Here is a 19185-nt window from a genome sequence, read left to right as displayed (position 1 = left end):
CTGCTGACAGCCAAACTCACCAACTCCGCCCTCGTCCCCGCGGGATCCCGGAGCCCGAGCCGGTCTGGGGCCGAGGCCGCCCGAGCCGCGCTGCGAGCGAACATGGCAGCAGAATGAGAAGGCTGGCGCCGGGTCGTGGCCGCCGGCGCCGCGCTGCAGCTCGAGATCCGCGCCCGGCGCCCTCCGAGACGCGTGCTTAGCCGGCCTCTTGGTGGCCGCTGGATTATTTCATTCGGAGCCGAGGGCGGGCGAGAAAGGGGACCCCGCAGCCGCGCCGGTCCGTGCTCTGGCAGGGTGTAGAGGCTCGTGTGTGCAGGTCGCCGGTTGCGAAAACCACGCGGGAGAGAGCGGGTCCCGGGCTGCGGCGGCGCGGACGCGGGGATGAGCCGGCCATGGGGCGGCCTCGGCGGGGCTCGCGGAGCCGGCCGGCGCTGCGGCGGGGGCGCTGCCTGAGCCGGGGCTCCGCGGGGCTTCGGGGCCTCGGGCGCCCCGGGGGGGTCCCTGCCGCCGCCCCCGGGAGGGCCGAGAGCCCCGCGTGGCGGACTCTGCAGCAGACACCGTACTGAGGCGCCCCGAGCCTGCTCCGCCTGCAGCTCCGTGCGCTTTCGGCACCCGGGCGCCTTGCCCGGGGCACGGGCGGCTGGCGCACCGCGGCGAGCCGGGTGCAGGACTGGTTAGAGGGGTGTGTGAGTGTGTGCGATTGGAGATCTGAGCTAAAGCAGAGCCCAGCGGACCAGAGCAGCCATGCTTCCCGGGGTGGGCGTGTTCGGCACCAGCCTCACGGCCCGTGTCATCATCCCGCTGCTGAAAGATGAGGGCTTCGCGGTGAAGGCGCTGTGGGGCCGCACGCAAGAGGAAGCGGAGGAGCTGGCCAAGGAGATGAGCGTCCCCTTCTACACCAGCCGCATTGACGAGGTGCTGCTGCATCAGGACGTGGACTTGGTGTGCATCAACCTGCCGCCGCCCCTCACCAGGCAGATCGCTGTCAAAACCCTGGGTGAGTGACCCCGTCCCCTCTCCCCTCCAGCTCCTTTCCTCCCCTGCTGCTTTTCTGCTCTCGGCCCCTCTGCATCCCAGAGACTTACGAGGCATCTACTCCGGCCCGGGAGCCCGAGATGCCACATGCCCCTCGGAGCTCCCTCCTTCCTCATCCCCGGCCTTCCCTGCCTCTGCGCTGCTTCTCTCCTCCCTACTGGCACCACCTGGACGCGCCTTCCCACGTGCGTGGCGCCGAGGCTGGAGGAGGGGTGTGTTCCAGGGCTGGCGACGAGGCGGATCGGATGCTGAGGACTGGGCATGAGCCGCTCTCAGGAAGAGAAAACTAAGTCCCCAGCTGTGCCTGTAGTGCCCCGAGTGTGTGCGTGGGTGCGCGCCTGTGAGAGGCGAGTGCGCGCCCAGGATCGCCGGAATCAAGGGCCCCACACGTGTGGCTGGTTTTCCAGGGGGCGGTAGACTACCTGGCGGGTAGCAGCTGTGGCGCCCTGCTAGGCCCGTTTGCTTCCTTCTGCTGTTAGTTTAGTGTGGGATTAGACTGTGACGTTCAGCCGGGTATATTCGGCCTTCGCCGTGAGCCAGGATGGCGGGAGTGGTTGGCTGGGGGTGGGGGATGCCCTGGGAGGTCTTCCACGGGGTCCTGGCTTAGTGACGAACTGGGTTGACAAAAGCAGGGGGATTGAACTGTCGAACGTGGCAGCTCAGGGATTGGTTTCTGCGTGTGTTTGAAATAATAGACCTTAAATTTTTAGGGGATGGGCGCAGTAGTTCCAGAGGTATGGATGCTTTGTGTGGGAAAAGGCCCAAGGGCGCCAGTTTCACGTGGGAGCATGCAGTAGTCCCTCCTTAATAACCGGCAGGAAAGTTCCCAGGCCTGATGTTGACAAGCAGGTTGGGAATGAGCTCACCGCCCCTCGCCAGCCGGTCCCCCCACCTAACCCAGGCGGTTTGAACAATCTCAGAGCACAGAGCGCTGGCGTCCCTGTCATGCCCAGAGGAAAAAGAAGCGCATATTTTGTCCGTCAGCAGTTCTCTTCGTACCTAAGACAGTCCTAGGAATACTGCTCACTCCTTACTCTCCCAGGAAATGTAACACCCACCCTTGAAAGTTGGAATTTTTATTGATGAGGAAAGAGACAAAGCTCAGGACACGACATTAGGGAAGAGTTTTAGGGCAAGAGTGGGTCAGTACTCTGAAGCCAATCAGTGGTAATTCATGTCATCTTGGAAGGCATGTTTTATATTTTAAAATGCGTGAATTTGGGATAGGTGAAATGTACGTACATGTTAATTCTATCTTCAGAGACCTATGACCAGAAGGCAGAACTCTTTCTTCCTAGAAAACCATTTTTTATCAGCCCCCTTCTGCTCTTGACTCCAAGAGGGAGCATGATAGAATTCCTGAGGAGGCTGCCCAAGGCTGTCCGTTTTCATGTTGATTTTATTAAGTTTCTCACCTTTGTTGCTGATTTTCTTTGGCCTTGAATTGAACGTCATTGGGTTCTGACTTTTCCGTTTGATGTAATCTATATATTGGGTTGCTAACATTTGTGCTTACAGTGGATCTGTGCATACATATCAAGATAGGTTATAACCATCCTGTGGCATAAATCTATTAGAACACTTTGTATCCAACAGGTCTGTCCTCTTCTATAGAGAGCCCATGACTGGTCGTATCAGAAAGACCTTGTAACATTGCTTTTCCCCACTATGACAGCACAGTCCTACAGGTCAGCATCCCTACGGTGTATCTCCAGGAGAATGGCCATTCGGGGAACAAGGATGTACCTGTTTTCTGACCATCTCTTGTACTTTAGCCAAGAAAGCATTTGGGGGGGCTCTGGGTTGGAGAGAAGTGGCACAAATCATACATTTCTGGATACTTTTTATTTTCAAAAATCCCTATGATTTTTTTTCACCTTGACAAGATTAACACAAGTTATCTCTTCAAAACCAAGAGGCTTCAAAAGTAGACCTAGTTTATAATCATGACTAAGAACTGAGGTTTTGTTTATATTTTTGTAGTAAGTCTTGGGCTTTTTTTTTTAAACTCCTGATTTTGTAGGTAATTTGAGATAGTTTATGATTATAGAAAATGTGGGGGTGTTGAATTTAGATGTGGCTGGACTTTGGTCTCATTCCCCAGTTCCTCTTCACTGGAAAATGCCCAGAGGTCCCTCTCTTTCACATTGTATCTGAAAGCATGGGGCTGGGTGGTCGCCTGGGTGTGCTTTGCTGTCATGGTTAGAGGTCCAACACACAACACACAACACAGGAAGTGAAACACCCCGAACAGTCATAGAGCTGGTTTGGCCGTTGGGGGTTTTAGATGCTAGTGTTTGCCTGGAATAGAAACAAGCCAGTCTTGACTGGTCCCGGTGAACTGCCCGTCTTTTGGCTAAAGCCTGGCCTTTGAGTTGCTTGCCTAGCGATGGCGAGTGGTCTACGGCCCTCCATCCATATTCTTGACGGGTCTCTGCTCTGACAAGGTGAGGGGCTGGTCTGGGGACCGTCGAGGAATGACACTTGGAATCAATAGAATCATAGACATCCTCCTTGAGTTTCTAAAAATTCCCTTGAAATCCCTCCTTTGCTGAACTAGGCATTTCTCTGTTGTAGAGACTTTCTTCAGTTCTTTTGTACAATTTCTACAGTGCCCAGGGCTGTCTCTTCTGAAGTTCCTAACATGTGCCAGGCAATGTGGCAGGTGCCGTGTATAAAACACTTCCTTTCCCCGTGAGACTGGCTGCCTAGCATAGACATTAGCCCCATTTTACAAATGAGGCAAACTAAAATGCAGAGGTCTGAGTGGCATTGCTCATGGACGGATAGCTGGGGAGTTGAACCTACCCTTCTGCCTCCCCACAGTCCTTTCTTCCTCTTCATCCCCTAAACTTGCTTCTTGGCCTCAGTTTCTTCTCTCAGATCAAAGTAGCTCGGATGAGATCATTGGCGTTCTCCTTTGTTCCTGTTTATTACCCCACGCATGGAAACCGTTCTCTCTTGAATCTGTTCCTTTTTGTCTATCATGGCTTCCTCCCTAGAAGGAACGCGTCCCCTACCTAGGTCTCTGAGCGAGCTTGCCGTCTGCCCCTCCTCACCACTGCCTCTCTCCATCTTCCACACCGCTGCCAACTTTTCCTTGAAGGACCGCAGACTCGATTGTGTCACTGCACCCCCCTTTCGTCACTTCTAGGAAGAGTCCCAATTTCTTGGCATGACAGGCAAGGGCTGGCCTGTGATGAGCCTTGCCCAGGCTCCTGTCCTGCTGGCTGTTCTGGAACCCCATGGACTTCAGCTAAACCCAGAACTCCTGGTGTGTCCTCGAACGGACCGTCTTTGATTGTAGGTCCATGCCTCTGTCTGGAACACTTTCTGCCTTGTGTTAGTGAAGGATGCCTGTCCATCCTGCAAGACTCGGCCCCCAGGGTTGCCTCCTCCCTGAAGTCTCCCTCTTTCTCAGTCTCGCCCCTCACATACCCTTCTGTGGTCTCAGCACCAAAGGCTGCTCCCATCTTTTCTTGAACCTATTGTAGTGCATTCGTGTGAAACTTAAATTTTATTTAGTTCTTTTGAATGGTTTATATATTCACGTGGTGTAAATTGTAAATACTATAAAAGTGCACAGGGAAGAATGTCTCCTGGTCCCTGTTCTTCAGCTGGAGGCAGTCCCGGTTTTTTTATGTCTCTCTCTCTTTTTTTTTTTTTTAAGATTTTTATTTATTTGAGAGAGAGAGAGCGAGAGAGAGAGCGCGCGCATTCACACGCATGAGTGGGGGGAGGGACATTGGGAGAGAGAGAAGCAGGCTCCCCGCTGAACAGGGAGCCCAAAGTGGAACTCAATCCCAGGATCCTAGGATCATGACCTGAGCCGAAAGCAGACGCTTAACCAACTGAACCACCCAGGCGCCCCTTTATGTCTCTTTTTGAAGATTTTTCTAGGTATGTACAGGCAAATATGTGTGTGAGCATTTTTAAAGTCTTTTTTACACAGTTGGTAACATCTCATACACACTGTTACATACCTTGCTTTTGTCATGCAAGAGTAGTATCTTGAGAAGAATATATGTATACACTCACATACACATCTATACGTATATAAAAAAACAGCATAAGGAAAGTATCCATGTTCTTATTTTTTGCTGTATAGTATTTCATTGTGTGGCTAGATCAAAATTTACTTACCCAGTCCCCTATCGCTCAGCATTGAGGTTGTTCCCAATCTTTTCCTTCTTCAAACGTGTAATGAATAACCTAGACCCTGTGTCCTTTTGCACACACCCCAGTGTACTTGTAGGGTAAATACGGGAGCTGCCGGTCAAAAAGTATGTGCTCATTTCCTTTAACAAAGATGTTGCCAAATTAACCGGCCCCTGAAACGACACTGCTGTTTGTCGATTTCCTTGTGCGCCTTGCTCTGCAAGCCCCTTGACTGCCCGGTGCCCGAAGACAGCCAGGACAGGCAACTCACCTTGGTATCCAGAGCAGCACAGCTCCCAGCCTGCCTCTGGGGTCAGTTAAAACCTGTGTCCCATTTGTCCTCCTGCACTAGAGTGTGAGCCACCTGCTGCCTCCCTAGGTCCACTCTCGCTCCCTGTCCAAGCTAGTCTCTGTACAACAGGAGAGTGGCATGTATATGCGTGCATGTCGCTATGTTACTCCTTGCTCAGAAGCTCTCAGTGGCTGCCCTGGCACTTGGAGCAACATTCAGTTTCGTGGCCTGCGCTGGCCCCGCCTGCCAGTCCCTGTCACCTCTTTGGCGATTGTTTACTCTCCCTGACCCTCCAGCTACTTGGGCCTTTTTACCCAAACACACCAGCCCCTTTCCTGACTCTGGGCCTTTGCAAACTGGCTTTTCCCTCTGTCTAGAAGGTTCCCCCTCACTCCTCTGAAGGGCTGGCTCGTTCTCACTTTCAAGTTTCAGCTCAGATGTTCTATCAGGAGAGAGAGCTTTCTGGTCCTCCCCTCCCAACCAAAAGTTCTTTTCCCCACTTCTCACTTACACCTCTGCAGCCCCTTCATGTTCTTGGCAGTGCCGTCGCTGTTTGTGATGACCTCTTTCATTTGTTTGCTTGTTCTCTTATTTGCTGTTTGTCTCCCCAACTGGAAAGAAAGTTTTTTGAGGTAGGGCCTGTGCCTGCTTTGCTCACCAGGGTGGCCTTATCTCTCCTAGACAGTGCCAGGCGCTGAGTCACCCAGTAGGCACACTATAAATATTTGCTAAATGACGAATGAATGCCTTTCCAATGAATGAATGAATGCTTGGGGAAGGCAAAAGATTATCAACAGGATGGGTCCATCAATCAATAACAGTTTGTCCTGCGTGCAGTAGCCCAGTTGCCTCCCAGACGTTCACACATGGGCTCATCCCCCCCGCAGGGTAGGGCGGCCGGAGCGGGGCGGGGAGGGGGGAATCTTGTCAAAATGCAGATTCCAGGGCAGGACCCAGGATTTAGAATTTCTCTCCAGCTCCCGGCTGATGTGCCTGCAGTGCCAGCCAGGCACAGAGATGCGATGGCTTTCCGCCTTTGGGAAAACAAGACCAGCCCTGCCGTGAATAATTAACCTGTTGGGGGAACTGTGTTAAAATATCTGTTGCCTTTGTGTGTGATGTGACGACATCTGTTTTCACGTTCCCTGCCCCAGTTTTTGGAGACCGGAGTGCAGACTCTCTGGGGGAAGCCTCTCTGTGGGAGGGCAGGCTCCTATGGGATGGGGAATAAGGCTGGAGAGTTCCAGTGAGCTTTGACTGTGCTCATTGATCTTGCCCCGACTTGTCTGACATCCTCAGCCGAGGACTGGGAGCATCGTGCCCTTTCCTGCCCTACTGCAGAGTGTCCGCGCTGCCCACGGTGGAGAAGAGCTGCTGGAACAGGGGGAGAACCAGGAGGAAGCAGGGCTGGGCAGGCGTGGTGGCCACACAGGCAGAGATAGGGCTGGAGATGATCAAACGTCCTTTCTGGACTTGGTAGTAACCACTCTGGAATCCCAGTTCCCCCTTGACGTCACTTCTGGATGTATTTCTCCCCGAAGACTGTGTGGAAGAGACAGTTAGGTTTTTTTTTTTCTCTCTCCGGGTTTCTGCTGCTGAGTCCTAGTGAGATGGTTTTGGTCTGTCAGCTTGGTGTAGGTTTGAGGAAGCCCTGGAGCATTATGTAAATGGAAGAAATGACTGTGTACTGTTAGGAAAAGTCAAGCATCACCAATCTCATTTCATCTAACTGAAATTAGGTGCAGTTGAGTGATTATTTTGTTGATGATGTCTGGTTTGGAAAATGTACAAGTGAGAAGAAGCCATATGAAGAAATTGGACATTTTGATCCTGCCACTGGGGAAGAACCAAAAAAAAATGGTGGAAGTAGGGGCGCCTGGGTGGCACAGCTGTTTAAAGGTCTGCCTTCGGCTCGGATCGAGCCCCACACTGGACTCCCTGCTTGGCAGGGAGCCTGCTTCTCCCTCTGCCTTTGCCCTCCCCCTGCTCGTGCTCACGCTCGCTCTCTCGAATAAATAAAATCTTAAAAAAAAATGGTGGAAGTAAATAACATGTTTTAAGGGTTCCACCAAGAAAGAAATACACTAGCAATTAGTTATATATTTTGGTTCAGGGTAGTCAAGGCCCGTCACTATAGACGACGTTGTGATTCACAGAATTGCTGATGATAGAAAAGGTTGTCAGGTCACAACTGTAACCATCCCCGCTGAGCCTCAGTCTTCCAATCAATAAAATGGAGTTAAAGATACTATGATACAAGGTTGGTATGACAATTAAAATGAGCAGGGGTGTAAAGACTTGGCCACCGCACCCTCCCCTGGAGCTGTCTGTATAAGTTCAATAAATATTATTCTCCTTCACCTCGAAGTGATCAGTTCTTCAGCCTGTTCTGAATGGTACTTTCGAAGATTTGTTTTTCATATTTTTTAAAGAGATGATTCCCTTCTGCCAGATTCAGAAATTCCAGTTAAAAGTTTTCTTTAAATTTTTATTTATTTACTTATTTATTTAAAGATTTATTTATCTAGGGGCGCCTGGGTGGCACAGCGGTTAAGCGTCTGCCTTCGGCTCAGGGAGTGATCCCGGTGTTGTGGGATCGAGCCCCACATCAGGCTCCTCCGCTATGAGCCTGCTTCTTCCTCTCCCACTCCCCCTGCTTGTGTTCCCTCTCTCTCTGGCTGTCTCTATCTCTGTCAAATAAATAAATAAAATCTTAAAAAAAAAAAAAAGATTTATTTATCTAGAGAGAGAAAATGGGGCAGGGGCAAAGAAAGAAGGAGAGAGAGTCTCTAGCAGACTCTGCTGAGCGTGGAGCCCGACGTGGGGCTCGATCCCAGGACCCTGAGATCATGACCTGAGCCGAAATCAGGACTCGGATGCTTAACCCACTGAGCCAACCAGGCGCCCCCCCCCTTTTTTTTAATTTTTATTTTTTAAAGGGAATGTGCCTAAGTCAAGCTTTGGATATGGGATTTGCTGAGAATCCTGTACTTGGTTCATGGATGCATGATCTAGAAGGTGCTGTTGGTGTTCCCAGGAACGGACTGTGCTCCTGTGAGGATTTATCATCACCTGTGAGAAGGATGCGGGGTCCTCCGTGGAACTCGGGGCAGGGACCTAGCTGAGGCCTCTGTAGGTGCCTAGAAAGTCTGAACTAGAATTTTATCATTCTGTGCTATTCTCCCCGTGTGTGGGCCCCATCAGCCATCCCTCTTTAGACCAGGGCCCGTGTGCTGGACAGAACCAATACAAATATTACTGGTTTAACCCCCCCCGCCCTGCCCCCACTCCCAATTGCTCCTGCTTGTGTCTGATGCTTTCTCCCGGCTCAGTCTTTCTGGAGGTTATCTGGTAACATGGGGGGGGGTCCATCACAAATGCCTTGGGGACCCTGTAGTGCGGGAAGTGGGGCTGGAGGGATTAGGAGTGGTCATCTCCAGGGGGCCGCACTCCCAAAAGGCACTAATGATGAGAACCCAGACTTGGTTGATGATTTTACAAATGTAGACCTTTCTTGATTTTGTACGTTCTTTATCCGCTGTCTTCAAACACACATTGGACATTTTGCCACGTTTATAGTGACCACAGTAAAACAGTGGAAAGAAAAGATGTATGTGACGATAAAATGATGTCAACCTTGTCGTCATTATTATTACATTTACAGTGTCTCTGTTGGTAAAATATGGGATGGGAAAGCAGATACATGTAACTGGCTCTGTGGAGTTTTATGGTCCAGTCCCTCCTGCTTGGCGGGTGCCAACTGAGGAACGCGGTGACGCACAGACCCTTTGTGCACAAGCGTCAGGGCAGGGCCTTCAAGGAGTCAGGAGTCAGGAAAAAGGCAGGTCCTGGGGAAGAGGAATTTCTATCTTCAGATGGCCTTTACACTGAAAACTGCAACATCAACCCTTCCCTAGGTCTCCAGCCTGCTGGCCTGCCTTGCAAATTCTGGCCTTGTGCGTCCCCCTACTTGCATGAGCCAATTGCTAAACCTACCTTGCTTTCACTGGCCTGCCCATGGTGTCTCTCCCCCTCCCTCTCTCCCCTCTCTGCCTCTCTCCCCCATGCCCCTCTCCCTTTCCCTCCCCTCTCCATTTCTCCCCTCTGTCCTCTCCCCTTCTCTCTCCCTCCTTCTCCTCTCTCCCTCTCCTCCTCTGCCCCCCTGTCTCCCTTCCTTTTCCACCCTCTCCCTCCCTTAACCCTCTCTCCCCTCCTCTCTCCCCCTTCCTCTTCTGTCTCCCCCTCTGCCCCCTCCTCTTCCCTCCCTTCCCCCCCACCTCCCTCTTTCTCCCTCTCTTTCAACCTCTCTCTCTCCCTTTCTCTCTCCCTCTCCCCACACATCTACCCACCCACCACTCCCCACTGGTTCAGTTTCTCTGCAGAACCCTGACAAATCCACATTTTGCCTGGATCAAGTCCACCTGGCCAGGCAAGCTGGGCAGTGACGAACCTGACAGGCGTGTCACACAGGTGCGGGTCTGGCAAGACTTGTTGGTATGGAAGCCGCTCCCTTGAGTTCAGCTGGTGAGTGTGGGTCCCTAGGAGAGCGCTCTCTGAGCATCTTCCTCTAAAGCAGGAAGACCTTGAAGGCCAAAGATCTTTTGGGTTCAGACTCAACCCAGGTGGATGTCGGGGGATAAAGCTTTAAAATCCTCACTGCTGAGACCCACCTGGACCCTTTACCGTGACCAATTCTGCATCTGTCAACAGGGCTTTGGGGAAGCTGTTTTCTCAGTTTTAAGCAAGCCGGGGACGCCTTGGAGTTTAGACGTCCCTTGAGAATTGTTAATGCCCTGTGGAGTATTAAAAAATGCAGAAAAAATAACTTTACATTAAAATGATATGACTTGTTTTTTAAATTTCTAATTTCCAACTCTAATAGCTTTTATGGTACTGAGGGGCTCTGTTAGCTAGCATAATATGCATACACGGAAGCCATCGAGGTTTGAAGCCCCAATTAAGTTGGTTCGTAGCTTTAGCATTGCTTTTTTTTGCCTTATTGAGATAAACTGTATGTATCGTAAGTTTACCCATGGAGATTCAATGATTTCTAGTAAATGTATACAGTCGTGTAAAAAGTTTTAGAGTACTTCCAACATCCCCAAAGGTTTCCTCCTGCCTGGTTGCAGCCAGCCCCCCCGTTCCTGTGCCAAGCCCCAGGCCACCACACATGTGATCTGTCCCTATTGTTTTGCTTTTCCTAGAAATCTCATATAAGTGAAATCCTACGATCTGTGGTCTTTAGTTCCTGGCTTCTTTCACTTAGCGTGTTTCTGATGTTCATTCCCATCACCGCATCTGTCGGAAAGTCATTCCTTGTTTTGCCCCGTAATATTTCATTGTATGGATATACCGCAGTTTATCCGTTCACCATTTGATGGATGTTTGTATTGTTTCCAGTTTTTAGCTGTTACGAATAATGCTGCTGTGAACATTTACATCCAGGCCTTTTGTGGACCCATGCTTTCACTTCTCTTGGATCGATCTCTAAGAGTGAGATTGCTGGGTTGTATGGTGTGCATAGATTTACCTTTTTAACAGACTGCCAAACTGCTTTCTGAAGCAGCTGTACCCGTCCAACTCTTGGACTGGCTTGGGTGGTGATCTCAGGGTCAAGCTCAGTGTTGAGTCTGCTTGAGACTCTCCCACTCTCTCCCTCTGCCCCTCCCCCTGCTTGCACACTCCCTCTCTTTCTCTCTCAAATAAATAAATCCAAAAAAAATTGTCTGAAGTAGTTGTACCATTATATATTCCTAACATCTATGTAGGAATATTCTAATATCTCTACACCATCACCAACATTTGGTATTGTCAGCCTTTTTTTTTTTTTTTAAGATTTTATTTATTTATTTGAGACACAGAGAGAGAGAAAAAAAACACAAATGAGGGGGAGGGGCAGAGGGAGAAGCAGACTCCCTGCTGAGCAGGGAGCCCGTTATGGGGCTCGATCCCGGGATCCTGGGATCATCACCTTAGCCGAAGGCAGAGGCTTAACCGACTGAGCCACCCAGGCGCCCCATTGTCAGCCTTTTTGAGTATAGCCATTATTATAGTGTGTTGTGTGATCTCGTTATGATTTTGACCTGCATTTCCCTAATGACTAATGATATAGAGCAACTTGTCATATGCTTCTTAGCCAGTCATGTATCTTCACATTTCTTGAGCAGTTTTAGATTGGGTTGTCTTCTTATTACTGAGTTGTGAGCGTTGGTTTTGTGATTTTGTTGTGTTGTTCAGTTAGGGGTAGATTTTTGGGTTTTCAAAGACTTCCCTTTATTTTTGATTTTGGCACTAGATGCAGCTGAACAAATTCTCCAGCCCAAGTAAAATTAGCTTTGCCAAATGTTCATTGAAATGGTTCATTATTTAGAAAAGCGAGACGGCCATGTGAGCGGATACTGATGTCTCTTGGGCACCAGCATTGCCCTGGGCCCAATAATGCATGGAACATTCTTTATGGGACATTTCCAATTTGAAGATTATCGAGGTGGCCCAGGATCTTTCAGTCACTGATTCTGCCCAGTGTCTGGAGAATGTTTCTCTTCTTCATTTCTTTTTAATTAGTAAATGTGTTTGAATGCCTGTAGCACTGTGTTGGCTGTGGTAGCAATGCCCCAGATAGTAAGATATGGTCTGTGGTCTTTGTTCTTGACACACGATAAGCATATGCAAACACACAACAATGCAATAAAGTATATGATTCAGTCCAGAGTGAATTGTGATACTGTAAGGCCAGGAAGTATTTGCTTAGGGCAATTGAATAACCCCAAAATATCAGTATTGGATTAAGGGTCCGTCACCTGAGAAGCTTCCCCGTGCCAATCCACACAGGGTACTAAAACGAAGGAGAAAAAAACAGAAAAAACAAAACAACAACAGCAACAACAACAACAACAAATGAAACAGAATTCCCCTCACAAAGAGTGAATGAGACACTTGCACAAAAGTGAGATCTGGACAGGGCTTCTGCTAATAGGTGGTGAATTATTGCTATGGTGTCTTCTAGAAGGGCTGGATCTAGAGACTGGTTAAAAAGTTCACTGCTGAGCTTTTGTTTTGCTGACTAGGGAACTTGGGTTTGAGGTTAGAGATAAAATGCACAGGGCCTGTGAGGTTAGGCCTCGCTGGTCCCCAGGGCCCTTCTCCTCAGGCAGCACGAGTCCCTGAGGAGGTGGTCCTGCAGATAATGGATCCTGCCTGAAAGCTGAGGGCCTGGACAGTTCAGGAAGACCTTCTGGAGGAGGTGGGGCTTATACTGGATCCAGAAGGGGGAGGGGGTCAGGGTTAAGTAATTGTAAAGGAAGATATAGAAAGTTCTATGATATAAAATCCTTTTCAAGGAACCAGCTGGTTCTGGAGGAACCAATTTTCTGAGGAAAATTATGTTTCCTATGACTGACCACTTAGGACACAGAGTAGTTTAAGAATGTCCAAAATTAAAAAAAATTTTTTTGTTCTTCTCTAGAATTAAATTTTTTTTTTTTTTTTTTTTGCTTGCAGATCAGCCCCCACCCCATCAGCAGTAAGTTCTGCTTAAATCTTTCTCTCCCCTCAATTCCAAATGGTGACGGTCACAGATGACACAGCTCTGGGGTAGGCGAAAGAAACAGCTTGCAGGATCATTGGAAAGAACCCCCTTGAGAGGAGCACAAATGGCCGCCTTATAGGGTGTGAAAAAAGCTGCAAAAATCCATTCAGCGAGAGACATCGTAAAGACAAAAGCTCCCTGTGTGATGGAGTCGGGGCCATGCTGTGGTGGAGAGTGGGGTCAGCTAAGGAGAGGGGGAGCCTGCCCAGTTCCTGGTTTTGTGCTTGTGGCCGATGGTGAGGGAAACTCGGAAACTTGCGTCCCCGTGTGATACAGTCGAACCCCTTAAGGTGCAAGGGGCAGAGCCGGGGTGGGGCTGTGATTCACTGCAGGAAAAAGGATAAGAGGATCTCCTTGGAGAAGGACACTCAGCACTTGACATGTGGAGGGGCTTGTCAGCATCGGGAGGCCAGAGCTCCCACCCTTGTGAGGCTCCCGCAGGGTAGCCTGCTGTCCGGGGGAGATGGTTTTAGGAAAGGGCCACAGTGGTGGGATGGATGGTTCGTCCTAGCCCTGTAGGTGAGTGCACTGGTAAGGCTTCTAAAACGTCTCCACAGGGCGCCTGGGTAGCTCAGTCGGTTAAGCGTCCAACTCCTGGTTTCAGCTCAGGTCATGATCTCAGGGTCGTGGGATCGAGCCCCACATCGAGCTCCACGCTTAGCACGGAGTCGGCTTGAGATTCTGGCTCTCCCTCTTCCTCTGCCCTTGCTCGTGTGTGTGTTTTCTCTCTCTCTCTCAAATAAATAAAATCTTAGAAAAAAATAAAACATCTCCACAGGTGACACACTGTATCTTCATTGCTCTGTTTCGAGAGGAAAAGACCCCTGTTGAATTTGATATTGTCCTGTAGAAAGTAAAGTGAGGCTCCCGAATGCTTTTTTCATCAGTGGCAAAATTGACTGGTTTTAGGGGGCTGCCGGGTCACTCTGCTTGGGGTGGGGTCCTGGTCTTGCCACATTCTGTGTGGCCATGGACCCTCCACTTCACTCTTCTGAGCCTCGGTTTCTTTATCTGTCAAGCAGAGTTAATCAAAGTACCTGACTCAGAAGGTTGTTGACTTAAACGGGGGTTTGTTTAAAGTGGGTACCCGATCAACGTGAGAATCCTGCTTCAGCAGAACTGACTGTGGTGAGCTACTTACCATCTATTCACTCTTCCGTAAGCGGACATTTACTGAGCACCATCTGTATACCGGGCACCGTCTAGTTCCGTGCTTTGCAACATAGTAGCCATTAGCTATACTCGGTGTGTGGCTCTTTAAATTTACATACATTAAAACTAAATAAGATAGGCAATTCAGTTCCTCAGATGCCTGGCCACATTTCAAGTGCTCAAAGTTCACAGTGGCTGGCTGGTGGCTTCCATATTGGACGGTGCCTCACAGAACATATCCATCATTGCAGAAAGTTCTAGTGGACGGTGCTCATCTCCGTAGCACTCATTTATGCTTGATCTAAGTATGGATTCTTTTTTTTAAAAATTTTTTAAGGATTTTATTTATTTAGGGGTACCTAGGTGGCTCAGTCGGTTAAGCGTCTGGAGCCTGTGCTCACTCCTTCTCAAATAAATAAAATCTTTTTAAAAAAAGAAAAAAAAGATTTTATTTATTTATTTAGAGAGTATACGAGCAGGGGGAAGGGGCAGAGGGAAAAGGAGAGAATCCTCAAGCAGATTTCCTGCTGAGTCCCGAGCCCTATGCAGAGCTTGATCCCAGGACCCTGAGGTCATGACCTGAGCTGAAACCAAGGGTTGGACGCTTAACCGACTGAACTATCCAGGCACCCCTAGACGTGAATTCTTGAGACATTCAAACCTTTGGGTGCATTTTCTTTCTCCCAGGAATGGGATGATAGTCTGCACTGTATGGGTAATTACTCTCATGAGTAATTAGTAGAAGCTTAATAAGGTATGGGCATGACCTTCTCTATTTATTAGTAAGGACTCTAACAAGGAGATATGCTGTCTGTGGAAAGGCTCCTGAAATCCCCATTAGCAGTTGGCAGTGTGTAAGCAGGTAAATGATACCCCTGCCCACCTGGGGGGTCATCACAGGTACTTTGGGCAGCAGATGGCACCGATAAGGCTGGAGTGAGGCCAGGGCAGGAATGCAAGCTTGGCTCCCAGCAGACTCTTCCTTAGCCCTCCCAGCAACCTTGGGAGGTTTTCCCTCCTTTTGGCCGTTGTAGAGCTCAGAGCAGAGAGAAGCACGGGAGGGCAGGAGAGAAGGGACTTGAAGCAGGCATCTTAATCCCACAAGAATGTAGAACCCTTGCAGCCAGTTCCTGATGGCCGGCTTTGGGGAAGAACCCTGACTTCACAGGTTGCTTTCTCTTTTCCTTCCAGCCTACTGGGGGAGATGGGGTTTCCGCCTGAATTTCCTCCTTTCTCCGCCCCCCCCCCCCCGTCCTTCCCTGCATCCAAGGGGAAAGGTTGAAGGAATACTAATGCATGAAGCCTCAACAAATAGGTAATTCCGATTTTCTAATTATTATTGGGATTCCCCCCCTTCAAGTCCATTCACTTTGTGAAAGCAATACCCCTGTGTGTGAGCATTGCCTGGAGGCACTGGGACTGCAGAAGTTCCAGCTAACTGGAGCTGGCGGGGAGAGATGAGTGTGCCTTGGTGAGGACGTGGGGCGTGCATGCCCAGGGCACCTCCCACAGAACGGCGCTTGCCTGAAGTCAAGGGCAAGGTAGGGATTTGAGATGACTTGTTCCCGAAATTTGTCATCGGCAGCCCCTCTTATCTCCCACATGAATATGAATAATCAAAAGTGGGCGGTGGAAAATGAGATTCATTCCCCTGCTCAGTCTCTTCCCCTTTTCCAACAGAGCTGGGGCCCCCGAGGAGGAAAAAGCAGCAGGAATAAACAGGGAAAAAAATAATAATAAAATAATGCCGCGTGGTTCTATTTGTCTAAACTTCTGCTCCTTCTAACACCACCCACGTGGGACATTTGTTTACACGGCACGGTGCCGCTCTCAGAGAGTCCTGGGGGACAGGGTTAGAGCCCTCGGGGACATCGCCCATCTGACTTAATATGCACAGCCGTTCACATCCATGGCACAGAGGCTGCCTGGCTTTCCCCAGAAGGCTCAGGGGTTGCCTCTGTGCTGCTTCGTCTGTGGAACTGAGACGTGGCTGCTTGTGCTTACCCAACGCAGCCTGCCTGCAAAGGTGATAACATGGCGGAGGAGCCCTGAGCAGCTGACACCGGCTTTTCTCCTTTCCACCCCCGCAGCCCAGTCAGGATGATACTGCCAGGTGCGCTTGTCACCTCCAGATGCCAGGGAAGCCGGTGGGATCACATAGGCTACGTCCTCTGACAGCAGTTTCCTGCTTGGGTGTGCGCTTTCAAACTGGTTCAGCATTCGTATTCACCATCCATTTGTTGGGTGCCTACAATGTGTATAGAGGTATTCTAGACCATGGGGGGTGAGAAGAGGGCAGAGATGTATAAGACAGGGTATCTACTATGAAAGAGCTTATAATCTATCCAGAACCTACCCATCACTTTTTTTCCTCTTAAATAGGGATAGGGATAGGAACGTTTGTTTGTTTGTTTGTTTGTAGTAAGCTCCATTCCCAGCATGGAGCCCAGTGTGGGGCTCGAACTCACCACCCTGAGATCAAGACCTGAGCTGAGATCAAGAGTCCGATGCTTGACTCACTGAGCCACCCAGGTGCCCCAGTACCCATCACTTTTGAAATGGGAAGAGGACCTGACATTTTATCAAGCACTCACTGCAGACCAGGTCCAGAGTTAGGCACAGTACGGTGTCCTCTCATTCCCACCTCACGACCAACCTTCAAGGTGGACAGTTACCAACTCCGTCTTACAAGTGAGAGGTTAAATACCACATAGCATTGATTTTTTTTTTTTTAAGATTTTTTATTTATTCATTTGAGAGAGAGAGAGAGAGAGAGCATGCGTGAGCAAGGGAGGGGCAGAGGGGGAGAAAGAAGCAGGCTTCCCGCTGGGTAGGGAGCCCGATGCGGGGCTCGATCCCATGACCCCAGGATCATGACCTGAGCCACCCAGGCACCTCCCACATGCCATTGATTCTAAGGCACGTTTTTTTCACCCTTCAACAGCTATGATATAGGTATGTCTTACAGTCGCTGGCCTGTCCTAGTTTAATTGTCGGAGGCTTTCTTTCTTGGTAGTGAGTAAAATCACCATCGCTCTCTGCAGTGGTGTTTGGCCTTCTGTGACGCGCTTTGTTGGGTCCGCTCAGCTGAGCGGTGGGATCAGAACTGGACGGAGGTTTGCCAGGCTCGGAAGCCTGCGTGTTTGCCAGCACAGCGGGCTGCACAGTCTCTGGTCCGTGTGCACAGAGGCTGCGTGAGTCCCACAGACAAGACACGAAACGGGACAAGAGGGCTAAATTGGAGTTCCCGTCTCATTGCATAAGCCGAGGAGACAATAGCAGGAGGAACTGTGCACCGAAAGATCGAGGACAGGGGCGCCTGGGTGGCACAGCGGTTAAGCGTCTGCCTTCAGCTCAGGGCGTGATCCCGGCGTTGTGGGATCGAGCCCCATATCAGGCTCCTCTGCTATGAGCCTGCTTCTTCCTCTCCCACTCCCCCTGCTTGTGTTCCCTCTCTCGCTGGCTGTCTCTATCTCTGTCAAATAAATAAATAAAATCTTTAAAAAAAAAAAAAAAAGATCGAGGACATACTCTCGAATGGTCTCCTCTTCTCTACGGATCATAACTCATTGTTAGAAGAAGCCAGCGATAAATGGCACCCTGTTGGCTTGGATAAGATTAAGACAAGACTGGTCTATTTTTCCATTTGTTCTGGTTGCTCTGAGCCGAGGGTGGTGTTTTAACCTGCACACGTCCGCTAGGGATGTGACCAGTGGTCGCAGACACGGGGGCCTCTTTCCTGTCCTGGAGAACCACAGTAGGAGACACAGGCTGACTCCCTCCCCCGCACTGGTTTCTGGGACGTCCCCGAGCACCGGCCTGGGTGTGTTTATTATTATTGTCCCAGTACCCTCCGGTCACCACCCCCAGGTATGCGGCCAGCTCTGTGTCATTCCACGGCTGACCTGGATTCAGAAAGCAGTGCCGGGGACCACAGGGGGAGGAACAGCCAACACCACGGCCCAGTTTTGGACTGGGACTTGATCTGTGCAGCCCCCACGCACTCCAGCAAATCTGGTCCCGTGATGGGCTTTGATGAAGTCATCTTCCCGAGCAGCTTCTGAGGCAGGAGGGAGACAGGCTGGGTGATTTGCGTGGCTACGTCGAGTAGCAGAAAGGAAACACTCCTGGTGGGCAGAACACCGCGACAGGCCTTGCAGGGACCCAGCTCCTGAGGCCCGAGGGAAACCGAGTCTCGGGGGAGTGGAGTGGCTTGTCGATGTTCACACGGCTGATCGAACCCCAGTCTCCAGAGTGTTCCTTTTAGCTTATCAGGTATTTACTCATGTGGGACCCGAGTTTCTCCAGCAGTGAGTAAAATGGGAGGTTGACTTCTGGGAAGTCAAGGAAATAACCTCAAATAATAACTGTGCAGAAACCTGTACGCACACAGTAGGGTTTAGTGAAGCCTTATTTGTGTTACTGAAACATTGGAAACAAACCTAAATCCACAGCAGGGAAACAGGGAAGTATGGCAAATACAGCTGATTAAATACTAAATAGACTTTGAAATTATGTATGGGAAGACTGCAGCATTACGGAGATTTTTTATGAAAAGGATCAAGAAAAAGGTACAGAAATATTTCTGTATCATGTTGGTAGCCTGTTGAAAGCACACACGCGTACGCACGCACCCAGAAAATGGAAGTCTGGTAGATAGTAAGCCAAAATCCTAATGCTGGTTCTTATGGGTTTGTGGGATTATTTTAAAAATCTGATCTTAATGGAAAAAATAAATTTATTTTTTAAAAAAAGAGACAATAGCACGGGGGAAGATCATTTGGTCGGGGTGACTCTCCAGTTCTTCTATCCTGCGAGCCTTTGAATCTGGGACAGCTGTCCCCAGGCACGTGCAGACATTTGTGGTAAAGCAAAAATTAGTTCAGCCTTGGCCAAAGGGAAAAAGCTGGCTTCTAGGAAGGGGAAGCGGATGTAGAAAAGTCGAGGAGCTCTGCTGTTT

General features: G+C 49.8%; 1 protein-coding gene across 1 annotated transcript; it reads left to right on the top strand.

Moving 5' to 3' along the window:
• Positions 1-586: 586 nt before the first annotated feature.
• LOC103664903 (glucose-fructose oxidoreductase domain-containing protein 2) lies at positions 587-18879 on the top strand. Its single transcript, XM_040645122.1, is given in 4 exon segments — positions 587-997; positions 15724-15766; positions 15849-16014; positions 16016-18879. Coding segments are annotated over 4 exon segments (555 nt in total). The 5' UTR covers positions 587-744; the 3' UTR covers positions 16109-18879.
• The last annotated feature ends 306 nt before the right edge of the window (positions 18880-19185 follow it).

The sequence above is a fragment of the Ursus maritimus genome, unplaced genomic scaffold, assembly GCF_017311325.1.
Source record: "Ursus maritimus isolate PB19 unplaced genomic scaffold, ASM1731132v1 scaffold_30, whole genome shotgun sequence".
Lineage (NCBI taxonomy): Eukaryota > Metazoa > Chordata > Mammalia > Carnivora > Ursidae > Ursus > Ursus maritimus.
The sequence above is the reverse complement of the archived record's forward strand: the minus strand, read 5'-3'. Positions and strand labels throughout refer to the sequence as shown.